Below are 19612 nucleotides of genomic sequence, written 5' to 3' on the forward strand. Positions count from 1 at the left end.
CTTTTCTCTTTTTTTTTCAATAGAAAGCATGTGTCTTGACCTGCTGTCAACCATGACAGCTCATGGGGCAATCTCGTGCCGGCCTCGGGTGTGTTGGTCTACCACGTACCTACCTACCTTACTCCATTCAGCCCTTCAGTTCGTTGCCGCCCGGCACCTGCATCTGAAGCGGAGGGAGGCAGCCATTGCCTTAGCCATGTCAGTTCACAAGGAACAAGGATCTCCCTTGACTGCAAAACTCGGGTCAACTCAACCTGCACCAACCTCAACAATATAGACTCCTGATTGGGTAAGTCTAGGCCCCACTGGCTTTGTGTTGGTCTGCTTTCGGCTTGTCTTGGCATTGCAGGGGGACAGCGACGCGGGGGACTGTGAACCTGATCTCGATTTCCTTGCCGAGATAACTTGACGGTCCCGGGTTGGCTGGGCAGGGTCTGGAAATAAGGGCTAGACTCATAAAGCGCCTGTTAGCTCATGAGCTATCCCATTTGTCTGCAGGAAAAGCAGCACCAAAGCACTCACACACATCAGTGGCTCTTCCAATATAACCAGCACCACCCGTTTCGTCAACACCGCTCTCAACACTCTGCCCTACGGCTTCCATCTCAACTGTAAGTTTCTCCCTTCTTTTTTTCCCTCTCTGTCTTATCCATTCCATATCCTGATCCAACCCACTCCTAGAGTATCCACTACCAATGTCCGCTTTCCTGTTGCGCTAAATAGTTCCATGCATGCATGTCTACGTAGTCCAAAGTAGTATTCTTATGGCCCATAAAACAAATAATGCCAAACGCTGGACCGGAATATCCGGAGCGGTCCTCCGTTGACACGGGTCCGGTCCCACAGGGTTTATCTTTCCGGTCAGATTTTGGGTGCGGCGTACGAGATGCATGACCGCAATCCAAATCCACGTGGTAACTATGCGCATGTATGGCGCCCCCTAAGCGCATATCAAAATCTCGGTAGTTAGTTGCATCCTTTTTTTTTTCCTTTGTCAGTTTTGCTGACATTTTTGTGTCAGCGGATTGGCGTTTTTTTTTTTTTTTGTCTCTTGCAGGAAGTTTATGTGGGCGTTTCGCCAAACATGTAACAACTGCAGCCAAGAGGCAACCCTCAGGGTCGAAAAACAAAAAAACAAAAAATATGGCGACATCATGTATCCCAGGTGTGATTACGGCAACTACCCGGACCTTGTCATGGGGGATCCGGGTGCTGATAAAGCGGGTGGAGGAAAGAGCCCATTTTCAGGCAACATGGGAATCTTTTTCGTCGGCTCCATACCCGGAATTGGTCAATCACCCCGCCTCGGGAAGACATCCGAGCCAGAAATGTCCAAACTCCAAAGAGAAGAGATGCATTTCATCACCGGTGTGGGAACAAAAAAAAAGACGCAAAAGCCTGGCAGGGTAGCAGACCCGGCATAAGTGAGTATGCACATGGCGAAATCTCGCAATGTGACTCTCTCGTGATTCCTAGTCACAAGTATACGTATGTGTACAAGTGGTGGTAGGGGTTGGGGGCGTTATATACAAGACCTAACCTGGCTAAGAGGAAGGTTATCTGTTTCCTGATCCGGTTTCCCAATATCCAGTTTTTTTTTGTGTTTTCTTTTTGGTGTTTTTTTATTTATTTTTCTTTTCTGTTCATCGTTCGGTTCTGAAAAAGAAAAAAGACAAGCCATGTGGCAGCCTTGCAGCTGCAATGGGGAGTTCATGTTCCACTTCCTCTTTGATGACATTGACCGAGTCTGGTATTATGGGTCCGACTTTGACCGGCGTTAGCCGTCAGGAGCTGCCGCGGGCCCATGACATTGGTTCGGTGCTTCTTCGACCGACTGCGACGATTGAAACTGGGGCCGAAGGTGTCGATCATGAGCAGGCCTCAATTCCAAGGATTGTAGACGCAAGGTCGACCCAATTGTTGGCGACATGGACTGCAGCCTGGCTTCAGATGACGTCTGTCTAGATGCCGAGGACACGGTTTCAGAGCTGCGGAGAATGCCGAGGTACAGTCAGCCAAGAACTGTCATTCTTATCACCATGAGTTAAGGTGCATCTCTCCCTCATCACGTTTGTTTAGGTGCGATACCCCCTAAATTGTGGATGGTATCAACTCCTCGTTTCTCCCTTATCTCTTCATGGACAAAGAGTAGCGCCTAAAGGACGTACAGGAAGTGCCCGCACTTGGAGCAACCCAACTCAAACAACAATGACCTCGCGGCAAAACAATAATGACAGAACGAGAATTGAGGTACTTACATCTCCACAGCCCTGGCACTAATCCAGTTGTTGATGCTGGGATTGTCGCAGTGGGCATGGGCAAGGAGTCTCGTTCGCCATTCGACGGCCTCTCGCACCACGTGCTCCAGCTCCCTCTTGAGCAGCATGTTGAGGGTTCCCATATTTCGTTCTCGAAACTCCAGCTCCTTCTCGTTGTTTTTGGTCTTTTCACGGCACTTCTTGGCTGCGACTCGGTTACTTCCCGGAGGTCTGGGAGCCCGCACACGCCGTTCTTTGGCAGTTGTGTTTGTTGCCTTCCCCGTTTTGGTTACCGATTCCATGCGGGTGTCGTTTCTGCCGTTATCCGGCTTTGCAGTGGCAAGGTCTGGAATACCATTTGTTCCAGTCGATTGAGGAGATAAGCCCGAAAGATTAGGATGAATTGCCGAAGCGCAAACTTCATCCTCCATGCTCGCAGGCATCGGAGTAGAGAGTTGGCTTGGGATAGAATTCATTGGCGACCTTGTTGTAACCGGTGCAAGGGAAGTCCCCACTGATGATTCCGCAATCATAGCTTCATCGTTTGAACGATCCTCACTAAGCTGGTATAGCAGCGAAGACATTCTGGAAGAGGTCGGTGTGGCAGCATAACTGGCCGGCGTGGCTGGTGATGATTCCGGGCAAGAGTTCAGTGCGTTGGCTTCGAACTTGACAGCATTCGTATGTGTATCAGGGATGAACACATCGTGTTGGCCATTCTGCTGTGGGAAACCATAGCCAGACGTATCTGTTTGGATCTCTGCTGACTGTTTGAAGGGTTCCATCGGCGTCTCCGGCTGGTATGAACGGCTCAAGTCGTAAGATTCAGCCGGCGGGGTCATCATTGCTGTCTGCCAAGCTTGAGGCGGTTGGTGCAAGGAAAAGGAGGACATGTCTGTCGATGTCCAAGGATTCTGACTGGGATCTTGATATGGCAGGAAATTTGTGCCAAAGCCAAACAGGTGCCTGTCATAACTTCCCCACACGTTACCGCCTTGGAAGTAGTTCATTGCCTCGTCGGGATCCAGAGCACCAGTGCTGCCATTCATCCCGGGGTAATCTTGCTGTGTATTGTAAGAGCCATTCAGCAACGACGACCGATCGCCTTGATCCATGGCATCAAGCCCCATTCCATGATTGTTCATATCAGTCTGATAGTTGTGGTAGTCGATAGGAGATGCATGAGCCCCAGAGCCATATCCGCTGTCCGGTGCGGTTCCGAGAAAGCTTCGGTTGCTGTTTGGCTCCATGTGAGTGCTCTTGCGGCCGCCTAAGCACAATCATAGTACTGCATATGGAATCGTTCCCAGATGAGTCCTCTGCTTGTGCTGACCTTGCCTGGCCACGGCCGTTTTCCTTTCCGATGCGCGGCAGGCCAGTTGTTATTTCTTTGTCGGTAGTCAAGTAAGCCAAAATAAAAACACAATAAAGCCCGGAGCTGGGCAAGAGACATTTATCAGTCCGGGCGTGAATTTTACGATGAGTGCGAAAGTGGTAAGGCCTTGAACCGGTAGGGTGCAGGGTCTGGCGACGTGATAGGTGAGCCCATGGTGGTGTACTCGCTTGGAGGTACGGGGTCCAAACAACCATGTTATTATGGGCTCCTTTGTTGCATGCCATCCAGCTGCTCACTCGAGGCAAATTGTTCCTAATCTCGACAAGAGGGTACCAGGCACTGTATGCGACCCAGGGACTTGTGTCGAAACTAATGCATGCATCTATCCGATTCTACCAGGGCGGTCGGACAAATCAGAACCTAGGACTAGGCCCCTTTGTCAGTGGCACGAATATCAAATTCTTGTTCGCGGGGAGAGAGCCAAGAATTAATAAATCTACCAGCCTTTATGTGAGGTTAACACACGCTTGCATGAAACCGGTAACCCTAGTTTTGCACCTGATTTCCCGGCTGTCTACGATCTCGAGGTAGTACATTGTCCCATCGAGGAAAAGGATGCGAGCCAAGGCTGCATTGTAAACATGGTTACTCCGTAGAGCACATTATACCCCAGGACAAATGTTGCAAGGGGAAGCCAAGATAGCCCTTACACATCTCGGAGCTTAAGTGCAATATGCTCTTGGCGAGCGAGAGTACTATAAGAGTAGTAGAGTAGGGTGCTGATGCACAGACACACAAGCCTCTCTTCAGCCATAAATGACACCTCGGCGTGACGCAAAAAGAGTAGAAACCGGTGAGCCCATGCCTTGGCGTTTTGCGACACGTTGACCAGAATGATGGAACATAGGTACTCATGTTTAATGAGTCTGGGTGAGATCTCTGTTGTTTGGTTTCAATTCCAACTATACCTGGGAAAGATCACGGCGTCACTTGACGCCAAGGTCTTGTCAACCGAGATATTGTTCGACTGTCGCTCGCATCGCTAGAATGGGTTTGCCTACCTAGCTTATGCAGCTCACCGCATACAAAGTATTTTGGCTGCTAGCCCCGGGCAAGAATAAAAGCAGAGAAAGAGAAAGCAAACCAAAATATACGGAGAAAAGGAGTAGGTGGGATAGAAGCCGTTCCTCTGATTGGGTAATTCAGGGAGAACTGTACACACATTTTCTTCTATTTCCAGGCTAACGGGACACGGGCTTTGAGAACACTCCGTAATCAATATCAGCCCTCAGCCGTCCACTTGAACGTGTTGACAACAAAAAAAGAGTGGCGGTTATCATGCATACCGCATGCAGTATATTATTGTACCAAACATTGGTAGCTTGACAAACTGATGACAGTGGTCTGGTATCGAATGCAAAGGCAGCATAGCTTGCAAGGGTATTCGTACCCGTAGGTATGGTATGGTAGCAAGGGTAGCTTGGGTAGTAAAGTGCCGGTAGATGTGACTGGGGCTGCGTCAACACCACTTGACAATCGGCAACGACTAGGACCATCCCCGATGAGCATTTCCGACAGGTGGCGATAATACACTTCTCTTACTGGTTGCTGTTGCGGGGAGGCAGATGGTGGCTTCAAAGGAAAACGCATTGGTATCACCCGGGGGATCACCAGATGTACTGTTCACAATTTGGATACCAGGTAAAATCCAAGAGAATCGATGACAGCTTGGATGAATGTGTGGTGTCCAATACGACGAAGACAGGTTGCAATACTCCATGGCTTCAATAGATCAACTGCTGATGGGTCGGACCGGGTTTGAGGATACCAACCCGTCCACAACACCCATGATCCTGGCAGAATTGGTTCGCCATTCACCGCCCGAACTGCAGCAGCATGGCAAGGAAGGACGTGGGGTATTAGGTAGGTGGTACCGGTAACCTGTATCCGTACTTGCCGGAACCAGTACAAGACAAGACAGTAAGTACCTAGTTCAAGACGTATACATACCTTACCTTACCTTACCTTACAATAAGGTATACACCTACTGGGTACCTTCCCTACTTTATTTAAATCGCCAGTACTACTCTAGTCATCACGCATCTATTATTTATTAGTTGTGCATTCCTTTTCTTATCTTTTCCAAACTCAGTCGAGTCGTCACTGCCCAGGATCCTCAATGCTACCTGGGGCAGGGTGCATTCTGCCCACCTACTCACTGCAACCGCCCGAATCCCTCCATCTCGGAAAACTTTTGAGCGGCTGATTTGGTCCGCGCTGAAAGGACCCTCGCACAGCGGCTGGGTGGGCACCTTCTAGACTCTCTCTCGTCCTGTATGTAGGTAGGTACCTAGCAACCTGTGTGCGGGCAGATTTCGGCCGATCCCAAGAGATGATTCGACACGTAGCCGACAGCGCTATACAGTACCTCCGTTGAGGATTGATTTCGATTTTCAACACCAGTTTTACCTTCTTGCGGAACGTGTTCATTATCCCGAGGACAGTACGGCCGCGAGGAAACATGGACTATTATGGATCTATCTATCCGTAGTAGAATACGGAGGTATTCAAACTACTGTCGCGTCTATTGCATCCAAACACTCTCACACTCAAGAGTCATGCTCTCAAATAAAAGAACAATAAATAAATAAAAAGAAGAAAAAAAGAGCGCAAATATCCCCTGACCTTATTTTAGGCCCCTTCCAGACCGTATCCCCCATGTCATAAATATTAGCTTTAGCCCTCTTCAGCGGGAGGAGACAGGCAAAAGTCTGGGGTTGCACCAGGTTTCACACCTAGACTAATTGCTGAAAGGTCAGATCCGGGATCCTGCTGCTTGTCTGTCACTTTCCGATCGCCAGGAGCTAGCAAGGTAGCTATGCAATCTCTCTGTTTGCAAGGGGAAAAAAACAATCAACAAGCCAAGGATGAGGTGGAACATTATGTCCGCGGCGGAAAACTCCCGCAGGATCTCATGTCGTCACCACCAGATAATAGATGTTGTGAGATGGATGCTACCATTTCCCTCTTGGCAACCACACATCGTATCTCGTGGAAGAGAGATCATTGGAGCACTAAAGATACGATGCGGGCATCTATCCTACCGAAGTTCCTGCTAACCGCCGTTTCCAGTCCAAAAACAAAAATAGGAAATAAAAAACTGGGCACTTGATCGAGTTCCATCATAATCTCAAAAAGATCAAGATTCATCATCATTTCCTATCGTTCATCTAGATATGTCAAATCGGTCCGGTCTCACTTCAGATGACCCTACGTTCATGTTAACCCGCCTTTCTCCCGTGCCTGGATCGGCGGGCACGAAAACGACAAGCGCCACCCCGAGCAAGCCCACCCATCAACCAACCACCATCAGACCTACCTAGCTCTTAGGTACAAGTAGGTAGGTAGTTCTACTATGAGTAGGTATTACCTAGCAGCAAAGGACTTGGGTTTCTTGTCAAGACGAATCAGAGGACAACAGGAACCCCTTCCGATAGTTATAGGGCACATTCTAATAACCTGGAGACCACGCCCCCTCCATCGGCGGCCTCCGCCATCATCTCTCAACAACGTCCCTCGTCTCACCAAAAATTCACCAAGGCCATGTCCTCTCTTTAGACTTTTTGTTTTACCCAGCGGCTGAGGCTTTTGAGGGCTTGACGGGAATGCCGCGTGCATCCCTGAATTTTCAAGTCAATCACGCCTTTTCTTTTCCTATGCGATATAGGAGACCGGTAGGTTTCTACGCAACCTATCTCCGAGCGCCTCTCTTCGGGCATTTTCTTTGACCTCTCAAATCTTCGTGCTGTAGCACGACGTCCGTGGCTCGACAATGTCAACAAGTGGTTGATGATTCACGGCTTTTGTCCCCCGAATTATCAGCCACCAACAAGTACCTAACAAACCATACATGTCCCACAACGGGGCTGAAGGAATCATGGTCGCACACGAGCATCCAAGCGCTCTTTCGGCGATCTCAGAAGCTGTGTTTCACGGAGTTTGCCGCTACAAGGATGGGGTAAACATTTTTTATTTCTTTTTATTCTCGCCCAAGAGCCATCCGGAATAGTAGTTCCATTTTCGTCCCCTGCCCTATAGTATCGGGTTCTCGTCAACAATCCCCCTCCCGACGGTCGATTCCGGACGCTTGGCCAGCTAGCTACCTTTATTATCAAACCAAATCATCCTTTCCCCTTATTCTCTTGCATCGTTACATTGCATAAGATATAAAAAGCAAAGAAGGAGAAAAACAGTTTCGTCATCCTCAACCTTGGCCGCTGCAGTCTCGCGTATATACAAGGGGTTTTTTTTTCACCTTTCGGATATTTTAACAAATCGATCTCTTCGAAAATGTGACTTGCCGGGCCTGCCGTTCGGCATGAGCAGTGAGGCACTACCCGAGATTTCCTTCCGCCTTTCGTCGACACGAGTCTCCCATTGCTCATCGCAATGCACGCAGTAGTTCGTGGGGGAGGAGGGGGAGAACCTGTTCTTTTTCTGTTCCTTCTTCTTGATTTATTTTCGGGTCTCTACATTCCACACCCACCCCCTTTGCTTTTGTGCATCGCGACATTCACAAGCATGACCCTCGCCCAAAAAAACATGGCCACACCGCAAGCAGGTAAAAGTCTGTGTGACCCCGTGCACAAAGTGTTACACGGCAGCGGAAGAGGCCTGGGAAATCTGGCCGAGAAGAGAGTACAGTACCAAGGATTAGCAGTGCACCGAATTTTCTGTCATGGAAGGAGGGAGCATGAGATTCCGGGCACTCTCCACATGATGTAGCCCTGCGAGAACCGACGGGTAGTAGCATAAACAAAATGGGCACGTTCACATTCGCAATCCAGTCACAATGACCCGGCAACTTTGGGTCCTGTTCCCCGAAATGCAACTCGACGGCCATCTCCGAAAGGCACAGGTAGCAAAGGCTGTTTAGAAATAACTCAAATTTAGGTATGCAACTCATTAATCATGTATGTACAGTAAGTATAGGTAGACGTCTGTGAGCCAATCCCGGCTCGTTCTCAAGCAAGTGAGTTGCCGTTGAAAGCCACCAGGTTCGGAGTGCCATCCTTGAGCGCCGTTGCGACATTCTGGGTGGCCAGCTGCTTGATTCGATCAGCCACGGACGCAGGATCCGACAGGCTGTCCCGTGCCATCAGATACAGCGCCAGTCCGGCCACATGAGGAGTCGCACACGACGTGCCCGTCATGGTAAAGGTCGTCGTGTTACTGCCGATGTAGGTCGAGAGGATATTAGTACCGGGAGCCAGGACGTCGACCGACGGGCCGTAGTTGGAGTAACTGGCCTCGGTCCAGTCCGAAGCGATGCTGCCCACAGTGATGGCCTCAGGGGCAGATCCGGGCGAGTGAGTAGACGACAGCTGGTTGTCATTCCCGGAAGCAACGACGCTAATAACGCCTGCCTTGTATGCGGCGGCTATAGCGGCGCTGTAGGCATCAGAGCTGCGAGCACTAAGCGACATGTTGATGACTGACTTTGCCGTCCGGTTCTTGGCCATCATATCGTTGACAGACCACGTGTAGGCCTCCAGGACGACGGCCGTCGTGGTTGATGAGCCGGACAATACCTTGACGTCGATCAGGTTCACGTCCTTGAAAACACCATACGTCTTGCTACCGATGGTGCCGGCGACGTGCGTCCCATGACCGCTAGTGTCAGTGTGCACGCCGCCCCAGGCGTTGTAGCCACGCACCGCCCGGCCGCCAAAGTCGACGTGGTCGATGTTGATGCCGCTGTCGATGACGTATGCGTACATGTTGGCGCCAGTGACGGCGTCGTCGTAGATGTACGAGTCGAAGCCAGGCCCATGGTGCGAGATGGCCGCGAGACCCCAAGTCGAGCCGTTCTGGGCCACCTCGGCCGATGTGGTCCAGATCTGGTCGGGTTCCACGGCGGCAACCTGGTGCATGCTGGTGTCAATGCTGGTTTTTTCCTCGTCATGTCCGCATCGTCTACCCTGCAGAATGCCCCCTCTCCCCCGTACATGAAGAGGAAAAGCAACTTACATCAGGGTCTTTCTTTATCTCCTCAACCGTGGCACCATCAAACTTGCCATAGTAAGCATGAAACTCCTCAATCTCCACCGTGCTCTCGGTGCCGGGCAGGTCACGGCGACCCAGGCTGCGCTTGTGCAGACTGGCCACGCGTTCCAGGTGGGCATCACGCGCCTCGATGGTGACGCCGGGCTTGAGCGTGATGATGTACCGGTCGGTGATGTTGTGGTCGACAGGAGGTTCGACGGGCGCACCCAACGCGGCTCCCGGCAGCAGCAGCGTGCCCACCAGGGCGGTGGCGATGACGGCAAAGTTAATCATGCTTGCGAGCCGGGTGGACGAGGGAGGTCAACGAGACACTGTGAAGATGGCAGAGTCCTGGAGTTGGCTGATCCTCAAGACAGGTACTTCAGGATCCATTTTGAGAATGTCTCGGGTGGTTGGCCTTTATACATTTTTTTTCTTCTTCTCTTTCTTTCTGCCTCGGAGCCTCAGAACCTCAGAGCCCTAGAGCGTCGTGTGTTCCTGCGCACGGAGGATACACAACTTTGAAAGCCACCTAGGTATGTTTGAACAGGAACGTCTTAATCATTTCGCCCGGTCGTTCTGACTCCTGCACCCCCCCAGCTGGTAGGAATATTGGTCGTATTATGACATTGCGGGTGCTTGGCAGCGGGTCGAAAGGGGGAGTTACAGAGGAAACAACAACCGAACGTCGTATAGAAAGCCAGAGTCTTGCCTATGTAGTCACTGAGCTGAGATGTTTCTGCAGTCGTGAGATCCAAAAAAAGGAAACCAGACCCATTTTGTCATGCATAGGTGTGTGTGGTAAGGTAGGTAAATAAAGAGCGGTTTGCGCGGCTGCCTCAAAAACTCATTGCGCCATGACCTTTCTGAAGTAAACTCGAATTCAAATTGGAAGAAAGTAGAGGTAAAGGTAGGTACCATAGTAGGCTAGGTAGTATTGGATGGATCTTTCCGAGGTGCCCCGCAGTGCCAGTTGATGGCAATGTAACTCGATTGATGTTCTCAACGCTTCAAAGTCTGTAACTTGCCCCGTCTTGTGAAGTTGCACGGGCTCAAGGAAAGTTGAAATCATTGTCATTTGAAAAAAAAAAAAAAAAAAAAAAAAAAAAAAAAAAAAAAAAAAAAAAAAAAAAAAAACTACCATCCAGGTTCCATCATGTCGAACTCAACCGTTTCATCGACACATTTGCATTAGACGCAACCATCATTCTCTTGTCATCTCCCGTGGATGATGAGGTTGTTTAGGTACCTTAGGTTTCGTAGGGTCCTACTCTATGTACCCTTGCAATTGTGAATTTTAGGCTCTTTTGGGAATAGGCTCAGGGGTTGCGGGGCCTGAGCCATTTGTTTCCATCAACCCTTGCTTGCGCTCTCCAGTAAAACTATTGGAATACTTTGAACGCATGCTGACCACCAATGAAAATTGCCTCTCCAGCCGAGCCAAGCGCCGTCTTGTTCATTAAGTCATTGAAAATTCGGGGAAGGAAAACGCGATGGCATGCCTATCAGTGACACACACAACCTGACAGGCGCCTCGACGTCTTGGCTCTGTCCCATAATCCATTAACACTTAAGTGCTCAGTAAGTAACCATGATGCAGGTAACCCCACGAGCTTGTTTCGATTACTGACTGTCAAGAAGCAGCTTGATCGGTCGATCTCTCCATGCTGTTAGGTATACCCACTCCACCTAATCAAGCTTCGCTGACAAGCCGTGTGGCCGTCTCTCTAAGCTTATACTTTTGAATCTTGCCACTTGCCGTCTTGGGATAATCTTTCACCCAAAAGATATACCTGGGACTCAGGTGTCCAGACAGCCTCATCTTCACCCAGTCCCTCAGGTCATTCTTAGTCAGGACCTTGTCCACCAGCCTCTTGGCCTGCCCAGCTCTCTCATCTTGACCAGCAACCCCGCCCTTAGGAGGCGCTTCGTGTCGGTCCTCGACCACCTTGACCCCCTTATGCGGGACTACAAACGCCCCGACGACCTCGCCGTATCGGTCGTCGCTGACACCAACGACGCTCGCCTCGGCGACGAGGGGGTGCTGGAAAAGACAGTTTTCGATTTCGAGCGGGTGTATGTTCTCACCGCCGCGGATGATGAGGTCCTTTATCCGTCCTGTGACGGCAACGTAGCCGTCCTTGTCCATGACGCCTTCGTCACCCGAAAACATCCATACCCGGCCGTTGCGCCGAGCCTGTTCCTCATTTTCCGGGACCGTCTTCCCTATTCCCAGCGGCTCCACGGCGGCGCCGAGTCCGTCGTCGTCATCGGCCGCCCATAATCTGTCCTCCTTTGTACGATTCTCATCACCCCAATAGCCCTGCATGATGAGATATCCGCTCGTCGCTATTTCTCCTTTCTCCCCTATAGGTACGATCTTTGTCCGGTCACCCGGTTGGACAATCTTTACTCCGGTATGGGGCATTACTTTGCCCACAGAGCAGGTACGCTTGTCAAGCGGGTCAGACGGCGTCGTCATGATGCTCACTGGGCTGGTTTCTGTCTGTCCGTAGCAGATAACCAGCTCAGGGACGCCGAGTTTTTCAAACAACCTCAGCATCAGCGCCTCGGGAACCGATGCCCCCGCTGCAATGCCGCCTCGGAGATGCGTAGGCAGCGCGGCCGCTTGCTCGGGTGACAATACCTTGCCGGAAGCTAGCAATTCCAGCATAGCAACGAACATGGTGGCAACTCCATATATGGCCGTGGCGCGGTGCTCAGATGCCGCAAGCAGTGTAGCTTTGGGATCAAAGGCTGGAGAGGGGAAAATGATGGATGCACCTGTGGTCGCAGTTGCCATGTACCCGAGGACACATCCGAAACAGTGAAACAACGGTGGCGGGCAGACAATCTTGTCGGCAGGCGTCAAGTTCATGCGTGAGGCGATCAGGGCGCCATTGTTAAGTATTCCAGTGTGTGTCAACATGGCCGCCTTGGGTAGAGAAGTCGTCCCTGAAGTGAATTGGATGTTGATAGTCTCATCTGCCCGGAGCGGCTCATCTGGGACGATAGGTCTGCGGGTGGAGGAATTCGGCAGCAAAGCAAGGTCATGAAGCGAGGAGTAAGGTGTTAAAGAGCGATGTGAAGGAAGTGGTAGTTGGGCCACACCCGGATGGTTCGAGGTATTATCGACCACAATGATTCGTCGGAGAGTTGGCACATCAGGGCATTCAAGCTCGTTTGCTTCGAGATTCGGAACAAGAGCTTGGATCAATGGAAGATTGTCACGCCCTCGACATGGTTTGTACGCCAGATCAGTCACGGCACCTACAATGAGGACGCTGGCTTTCAGGTGGGACAAGGCGGCAGCAATCTGCGGGGCCCCAAAGGCTGGGTTCAAAGGCACCAATATGGCACCCAACTTGAAGACGGCATATGTGAGCGTAGCAAACTCGGGGCAGTTTCCCAGCTTGACAGCCACGCGGTCACCCTTTTTAACACCAAGAGACCGCAGAGAGTGCGCCAAAGAGTTTGACCTGAGATCAAGCTCCTCGTACGAGAGAACAGTCTCTTGTGCATGCGGAATGCGAACTGGGGCCGGGGCTGAGAAGGCTTCTGGACTTGTTGACGGCGACCGGCATATCACGGCCGGGCGGTCTCCATATCTGGATACTATCGATGCGAAATGCTCGGGGATTGTGTCGGTCAGAAGTGGTGGCTGCGAGGGGGTTGAGGATGCGTATGACTGGTGAGCATTACAGAAGTGAAGATGACTGCGTGTTTCTTACCTGAAGTGGTGGGTAGCTTCATACCTGAGTTGGACCGAACGCGAGGCTTGATGCCGTCCTTCCACCGAGAAACCGGCGTGAAGCAAGTGATTTAAGCCTTGGTCCGGCTCGAAGGCCCGAGGGGGGTTGGAGCAAAAACGGTGGCATGGCGGCGCGGCAAGAGCCAAATCCAGCAGAATGTTGACCTAGTTTGATCACTTCTCACACCGTCCACCAGCAGCGTATATATTCAAGGTCTTGCTACAAAACGGGAAAGCAACTGAGTGCTTCCACGCACTCGGAAGAACCGGGATCAATTATACCAGCAAATGAAGTGTACGGAGTACACACTGTTGGCAAAGCAAGAGCTGAGTTTTTTTTTGTTTTTTTTTAAAGGCTTTGGAATTGATAGGTAAAAGAAAAGGCCAAGGAAAGCAAATACTAAAACTAGAAATAGCTAGCCCTAAGCTGCATTGGAGAAACAAGAGCAACCTCGGCCTTTGTAACCAACTTAAACAAGAAATCGCTGGACAAATCAATCAATCAATCGCCTTGCATCTCCGACTCCTGTCGTGCGGGGTAAAAGTTGGAGATGGGATGAATGTTCTTGGCATACAACGAATGGGTGTTACTGTTAGCTAAGGTAACTAACTTTTAGCGGTAGCGAGCCCCGCAAAAAGAGTTCAACAAACTGAATTCCACCACAAACAATTGCCAATATTGCATTGTGGCTACTACCTCGGTTTACGTCACACGCATCAGGCCAAAAACTCGACCAAAACTACCGCTATTCACTTTCCAACATCACCCTCGTGTATCTACCTAGCTAGACCTTTGCCGGCGCGTTCTTGTATGTAGCCAAGACGATATCCTTCTCTCTCTGCAGGAACTTGTCAAAGCTGCTCAGCGGCAGCCCCAGCCGCTTCACCGCGTCAAAGTCGAGGCACTCGGCCAGCCTCCTCGTGAGAAGCTCCCCGGCCGTAAACAGGTTAGTAGTTATCCGGTCCTCGACCTCGTCATCCGTCAGCTCCACCAGCCTCAGATCCCTGCCCGTCGCGTCTCCCAGCATGCCCAGGCACTCGTCCACGGTGCGCAGCTCGTCGGCGACGTCCAACTTTTTGCCGTCGAACCTTTCCGGCTCCAGCACGGCGGCCGCCGCAAACACGCCAATCGTCTCGTCGTCCACGAGCGGGAGCAGCGTGTCGTGCCGCCACGCCGTGTTGGCCCTTCCCGTCTCGGCCAGGCCCGGGTACATGGCCACCTTTGGCAGCACAAAGTTGGCCATGAAGAAGGCCGGCCGGAGCACAGCCCACGTGTCGAACCCGGCCGACGCCACCGCCTCCTCGATCTCCACCTTGACGTTGAAGAAGCCGCTCGCCAGCAGGGGACTTCTCTCTGCGCCCGCCGACAGGGCGCTCCTCTCGCCGCCCACCTGGTCTTGCAGCAGCACCTCCAGCCTGTCGATACCCAGCCCGCTGCTGTAGACGACGTGTCGCGCCCCCGCCTCCCTGGCCAGCCGCATGATGGAACGTGCGTGCTTGATGTCGCCCTGCGGGTTGCTGAGGTTCGGCATGAAGTTGAGGAAGATGGCGTCGACCCCCTGCACGGCGCGCCTGATCACCTCTTCCTCGTCGAAGCTGCCCCGGAATAGCTTGGCGCCTAGGGACTCGAGCTTCTTGGCCGCCGCTGACGACGGATCCCGAGTCATGGTGTGCACCGCGACGCCCTTGGGTAGGAGCTGTCGGGCAAGCGCTCCTCCCTGGGTTCCCGTGCCGCCGCAGACGAATACGGTCTTGACCGACGACATGTTGTAAAGCTGGAGAAAAGGTGTAGGGGGTTTCCGTAAAAAGGCGTGACTTTTCTTATGCTCGTGACTATGTGAAGCTCTTTGCTTGTATGGTGTGTCTGTGTGTGTGTGATCTGCCTCGTTCGTCTGTTTTTGATCCCGCTGATGTTCAGATGATCGTTCCCATGAGCTGAGATGATGGGGTAGTAGTTATTTATATCTTATTTGATCTGATATGCAGACAATCGCATGAGGTAGGTGCACACTTTTGCTGTATTTATAATCTATTGTTTTTTTTTTTTTTTTTTTTCATACATTTATCGGCAGTTTGGTACTTACCAAACGCTTTGTTCGGTGCTCTACGTTCGGCACCGAATCGGTGGCGGTATTCCGCCGCTTCGGTGGCAGCTGTGTGTACAAAGCAACTGTGGAGCAAAGCGCCGTCGGCACTGGGATCAGAACGACTGAAAACGCATCAAGGTGTTCACTGAATGGCCAAGCTCATTCACCTAGTGGTTCTGGTAGGCTCCAAATGTTTTTCTTCGCTCGCATGTTTGGTAACTTCCCTGCAGTCTCCCAGATGCATGAGGCCATATCCCTTGAAATCGCATCATTTTGGTTCTAGTCTAGACTAGTTAATATACAGCTTTGATTGTCTCAATCCTTCATATGGAGCCTTTGAGCCATGAGTGCATACACTGCTCAGAGTTCAAGAATAAATAAGAACCAAGTTCCGGTTCTCGGCAACCTTTCGAAGTCGACAATAATAAAAAAAACAATAACTTATAATCGTAAAGCTGCGCATTGTTGATTTAGACTCGTTTTAGACAAGTCCTTGAATCTCAAAAGAACCCAAGACCATGAGTTCGTGTGCCCCCGGCCATGCCAAAAGTCTATATCTCTATTTTTGGCCCTCCAGTCCTTTGTAAAAGTGGTATCCCCAGTCGTGACAATATTTTTTGTAACAGAGAAAAAGAAAATAAGAACAAATAATGGATCAGCCCGGTATATCAAGGGCAAAATACTTCCGGTCGTGTACAGGCCAACAAGAAAAGAGAGAAAAAAAAAACGCCATAGTTCGCCACAGGAAATGCTTGCAAGATCCAGGTGTCCCTTTCGATTTAGGGCACCTTGATATGATCAGACGCCATGTAAATTCCAACAAAAAAGAAAATAAACAGATACATATGACAGCTGTGTTGGGTGCTGTTTCGCTCGGGTATGATTACTTTTGCTTGTTCTCTTCCTTCTGCTCACCAATGTGACGCAGGCTCTCGGGTTTCCATGTTCCTGTAGAATGGCGAATAGGTTGTCAGTAAGGCGCAGGCTACACAATATGGGTCCAAGATAAGAGCATTGTTGGTGGAAGATACTAACCCTCGAAATCGTGCTTGACAAAGGCCATAGGGTCATCGTAGTCCTTGGCACCCATCTGCTGCACACCGGGCGAGAAGCTGGTGATGGGCAACACGATGACATCGCCCACCCGTTTGGGCATTTCCATGCCAGTAAAGTTGCGCCAGTCAATTGCGCCCTTGGAGTTGGTCATGTCGAAGTAGCGTGGGTCGTTCATGTACTCAAAGATAACGTCTGTCCAGATGGCAGGGCCCGTGAACTCAACGACGCCCTTATCGGCCGTCTTATCCAGCTGGCCCGCCCGCTTGCGCTTGAGCGTCTCCTGCGTCACGCGCGTCACGATGTCGCGCAGCACTGGGTGGCCGGGCTTGGCCTGGATGGTCCATTGGCAGAACTGGATGCGACGGCTGTACCACTCTTTCCAGTCAGGTCGGTCTGGGTCGGCCTCGATTCCAACAACCAGGCCCAAGGTATCGCGCGGCACGCTATCGGGGATCCATTCGACGGCGCTACGGATCGCGTACGTATCAATGTCGGTGTAGATGCCGCCACGGGCGAGCAGGATAAGGTAACGGAAGAAGTCGGCCTTGAGCACGGGCATCGGCAGGGCGTCGTAGGCCTCGAGCACCTCAGGTATCGAGGCGTACAGCAGGCGCAGCAGGTGGCCTGAAACAGTGTCGGTGATGACCTCGTGGATGAAGCCCGGGTGCTGCTCTGTCCAGCTTGCCTCCTGCTCGCGGAAGGCAAATTGGGGGTCGGCGGGTGTCCACTTCCATGTCTGCCAGATGTAGGCCGGGAACTTGGTCTCGACGTCGTATGGGTATTGGTATGCAAGCTTGTCGTACAAGCTCATGTTAGGGTCCATCATAGGCTTCTGGCCCTCGGGGGCTAGCCTGCTGTTTCTGCTGCCATCTTGTGTTGATGCTGTAGTGGAAATTTTCTTGGCCGAGTTGGCGGCAAGCTTGTCAGCCGAGCTGTCCTTGGGATCTGTTGTTAACTTTGAGAGTTGTGATGTGGAGGCCGGCCTCGTTGTAAGGTAGAGGATTGTAAGGAAAAATGCGGCCGCAACGAGGGCGCGCTTGAAGGTCAACATGATGACGGATGTTGAGCCGAGTACGAGCTTAAGTTGGCTTCTCGGAGGAAAAAAAGGATTGATGTAATCCAGGACGGGTAGAGCGTGGTTGGTAGTCGACAATCAGCCACAGGTTACACCAAACTTCCACCTCTAGGGTGCTTCCCCGGTTGGAATTAAGTATTGCTTGCTTAGAAGAGGTCGAGTACAGTTTTGTATGCTTTGGGTTGCAGGAAGGAAAAAAAAATGGGGGCCAGCTTATAGTCGTCGCAGGATTGCGCACGCAGCTGTACGTGGGCGGGAAGTGGGTGGATTAAGCTAGGTTGATATGGCTGCTGGTGACAGGCAGTTTGCTTGGGGCCAAGACGTCGTTCTTGGGGATCTTGTGGTTGAGAATTTTGCTGCCGAAGTAAAGCTGCCCATGTCAGTGACCGTTGGTCTAGAAAAAAAAGAAGAAAAAAAGAGTCAGTCGCACAAGACCCTCTGAAGTCAATCAATCCTTTCTGATGTTTCTGTTCTTTGTGTTTTTTTTTTCTCTTCTTCTTCTCTGCTACCCTTCTAAGCCAATGCACTATGCAATGCGTAGTCAGGTAGGTTCACGAAGGGATCCATACCTTGCGACACGCACGACACGAGTTTGCTCTTGTGGCTTTCGTCTTGTTGACACGAGTTGAACAGAAGCAAGGTACGTACCGATTCCAGGCTAAACCCAGCTATCCGTATCTATTCACAAAGCGGGGCAGGACAAGGTTGAATAAAATAACCACTAATTGGATGTCGTCAATGCTAAATTGATTGGAAGGATGTTGATAAACAATCGAAAGGCTTAAGTCGAGAAAAAAAAAAGAATATTGCAGAAAAACAAAATAGATGAAGTCCTGCAGTGAAAAGAAAATGATAGGTAATATGGTCTCTCCAATCCGGGTTAGCCGCACTAAGATATTTGCAATGGCACTGAACGAGAAACAAGGCGTCATTAAGGGTGAGTATTTGGAGAAGCGACCCCCAGTTCTAGTTCTAGTCTAGGCAGACAGATGCCTGCCTGCATGCGGAAGCAGTCTAGGGAATGTGCCGGCCGCTGAGCCTCGAAAGTGTGAAAGCCGTGTACGTATGCACGCACTACTGCACTCAGTGATTTGACGGGGAAAGGATGGGGGACGAAATTGAAATAGCATCAACTAATGGGGGTGGGGCGTCGGCCAAAGCCTCTGTGGATCAGCGCCCACCAAAACTTGCACAGCCAACCGGCCTTGCATGCATATATGACGGGGATCAGAGCGTTCAGTGACGATCTATTGCCAAGCAAGCCAAGCAATCCCGCCCTTTATTTCTTGGTTAAAACTTTTTGACGGGACTCGAGATGCTACTGGTAAGCCTTTTTGCGGATCTTTACTATGTACTCTGGGCATCTGCAGATTTACTACCAGTTTTGAAGTCTCGGTCAAGTCGAAACACAAAGTCTATCCGCGGGAGCATTTTGTAGAAAACATATGCGAGCCAAGCAGGTGCTCCATTTGTTAACGTCTATCTTTTTTTTTTTCCTTTTTTTTTTACGTGATTAATTCAACTCTCAAGAGCACAGGGTCTTTGATACCCCTCGATTGGGTGAGCTTCTGAACCATTCGCTCTTTAATTTTTACCAGTGAAACTTGCACCTAGGGGAAATATGTAACTGCGGTGAATTTCTCGGGCTGGTGTGGCATTCAACGCAATCGCAGCTGAGGTTATATTTGTGCTACATAGATTTGTTTTAAATATCCATCGCATTGCTTACTTCCTCCCACAAGCCGCTCAAGAGGGTGATGGACTCGAACATGTGCGTGGTAGTCTTGGAATCCATGACAAGTAAAATGGGTCCCTTAATTATCTGAAACAAGAAAATGCAAGGATTATGGAGCTATCAATATTTCAAAAGACCCCATCCAGCGGACAAATGACGTGGTACTGGGACCTGGATGGCGTACCAGTCGGTTACGGGATGCTTCCTGAGGCAGGTTTTGCCTAGCTGTCAATTACTACTGTCTTGAGTAATTTGACGCTCCAATTGGG

The 19612-nt window shown here is 50.8% G+C and overlaps 6 protein-coding genes across 6 annotated transcripts; all 6 read right to left on the minus strand.

The window, feature by feature from the left end:
• Positions 1 to 295: 295 nt before the first annotated feature.
• On the minus strand, positions 296 to 604 carry PgNI_10510 (uncharacterized protein; the record flags this gene model as incomplete). Its single annotated transcript, XM_031130481.1, has 2 exons — positions 296 to 423; positions 523 to 604. The coding sequence occupies 2 exons, from the start codon at positions 602 to 604 to the stop codon at positions 296 to 298; spliced, it is 210 nt and encodes a 69-aa protein (XP_030979528.1).
• An 855-nt stretch (positions 605 to 1459) lies between these two features.
• On the minus strand, positions 1460 to 4019 carry PgNI_10511 (uncharacterized protein). The gene is made up of 2 exons (XM_031130482.1): positions 2259 to 4019; positions 1460 to 1988 (listed from the first exon to the last, which is right to left on the minus strand). Exons 1-2 carry the CDS (start codon positions 3506 to 3508, stop codon positions 1778 to 1780), a joined length of 1461 nt encoding a protein of 486 aa, XP_030979529.1. The 5' UTR covers positions 3509 to 4019; the 3' UTR covers positions 1460 to 1777.
• Positions 4020 to 8618: 4599 nt separating this feature from the next.
• Positions 8619 to 10490, minus strand: PgNI_10512 (uncharacterized protein; the record flags this gene model as incomplete). The annotated part of the gene is made up of 2 exons (XM_031130483.1): positions 9625 to 10490; positions 8619 to 9518 (listed from the first exon to the last, which is right to left on the minus strand). The coding sequence occupies exons 1-2, from the start codon at positions 9931 to 9933 to the stop codon at positions 8619 to 8621; spliced, it is 1209 nt and encodes a 402-aa protein (XP_030979530.1). The 5' UTR covers positions 9934 to 10490.
• Positions 10491 to 11332: 842 nt separating this feature from the next.
• PgNI_10513 (uncharacterized protein) lies at positions 11333 to 13768 on the minus strand (the record flags this gene model as incomplete). Its single annotated transcript, XM_031130484.1, has 2 exons — positions 13395 to 13768; positions 11333 to 13300 (listed from the first exon to the last, which is right to left on the minus strand). The coding sequence occupies exons 1-2, from the start codon at positions 13515 to 13517 to the stop codon at positions 11333 to 11335; spliced, it is 2091 nt and encodes a 696-aa protein (XP_030979531.1). The 5' UTR covers positions 13518 to 13768.
• A 407-nt stretch (positions 13769 to 14175) lies between these two features.
• PgNI_10514 (uncharacterized protein) lies at positions 14176 to 15156 on the minus strand (the record flags this gene model as incomplete). Its single annotated transcript, XM_031130485.1, has 1 exon — positions 14176 to 15156. One exon carries the CDS (start codon positions 15154 to 15156, stop codon positions 14176 to 14178), a length of 981 nt encoding a protein of 326 aa, XP_030979524.1.
• Positions 15157 to 15549: 393 nt separating this feature from the next.
• On the minus strand, positions 15550 to 18596 carry PgNI_10515 (uncharacterized protein). Its single transcript, XM_031130486.1, has 3 exons — positions 18257 to 18596; positions 16513 to 18002; positions 15550 to 16425 (listed from the first exon to the last, which is right to left on the minus strand). The coding sequence occupies exons 2-3, from the start codon at positions 17582 to 17584 to the stop codon at positions 16361 to 16363; spliced, it is 1137 nt and encodes a 378-aa protein (XP_030979525.1). The 5' UTR covers positions 17585 to 18002; positions 18257 to 18596; the 3' UTR covers positions 15550 to 16360.
• Positions 18597 to 19612: the final 1016 nt, after the last annotated feature.

This window comes from Pyricularia grisea, chromosome VII (genome assembly GCF_004355905.1).
Source record: "Pyricularia grisea strain NI907 chromosome VII, whole genome shotgun sequence".
Lineage (NCBI taxonomy): Eukaryota > Fungi > Ascomycota > Sordariomycetes > Magnaporthales > Pyriculariaceae > Pyricularia > Pyricularia grisea.

What these genes read in the sequence shown, in the direction of transcription:
- PgNI_10511 (XM_031130482.1), bottom strand. Translation starts at nt 3,508, where the DNA reads ATGGAGCCAAACAGCAACCGAAGCTTTCTCGGAACCGCACCGGACAGC. An exon ending in AGTGCCAGGGCTGTGGAGAT is followed by an intron (nt 1,989 to 2,258) that starts GTAAGTACCTCA and finishes CATTCTCCGCAG; the next exon opens with CTCTGAAACCGTGTCCTCGG.
- PgNI_10515 (XM_031130486.1), bottom strand. Translation starts at nt 17,584, where the DNA reads ATGTTGACCTTCAAGCGCGCCCTCGTTGCGGCCGCATTTTTCCTTACA. An exon ending in TGTCAAGCACGATTTCGAGG is followed by an intron (nt 16,426 to 16,512) that starts GTTAGTATCTTC and finishes GCCATTCTACAG; the next exon opens with GAACATGGAAACCCGAGAGC.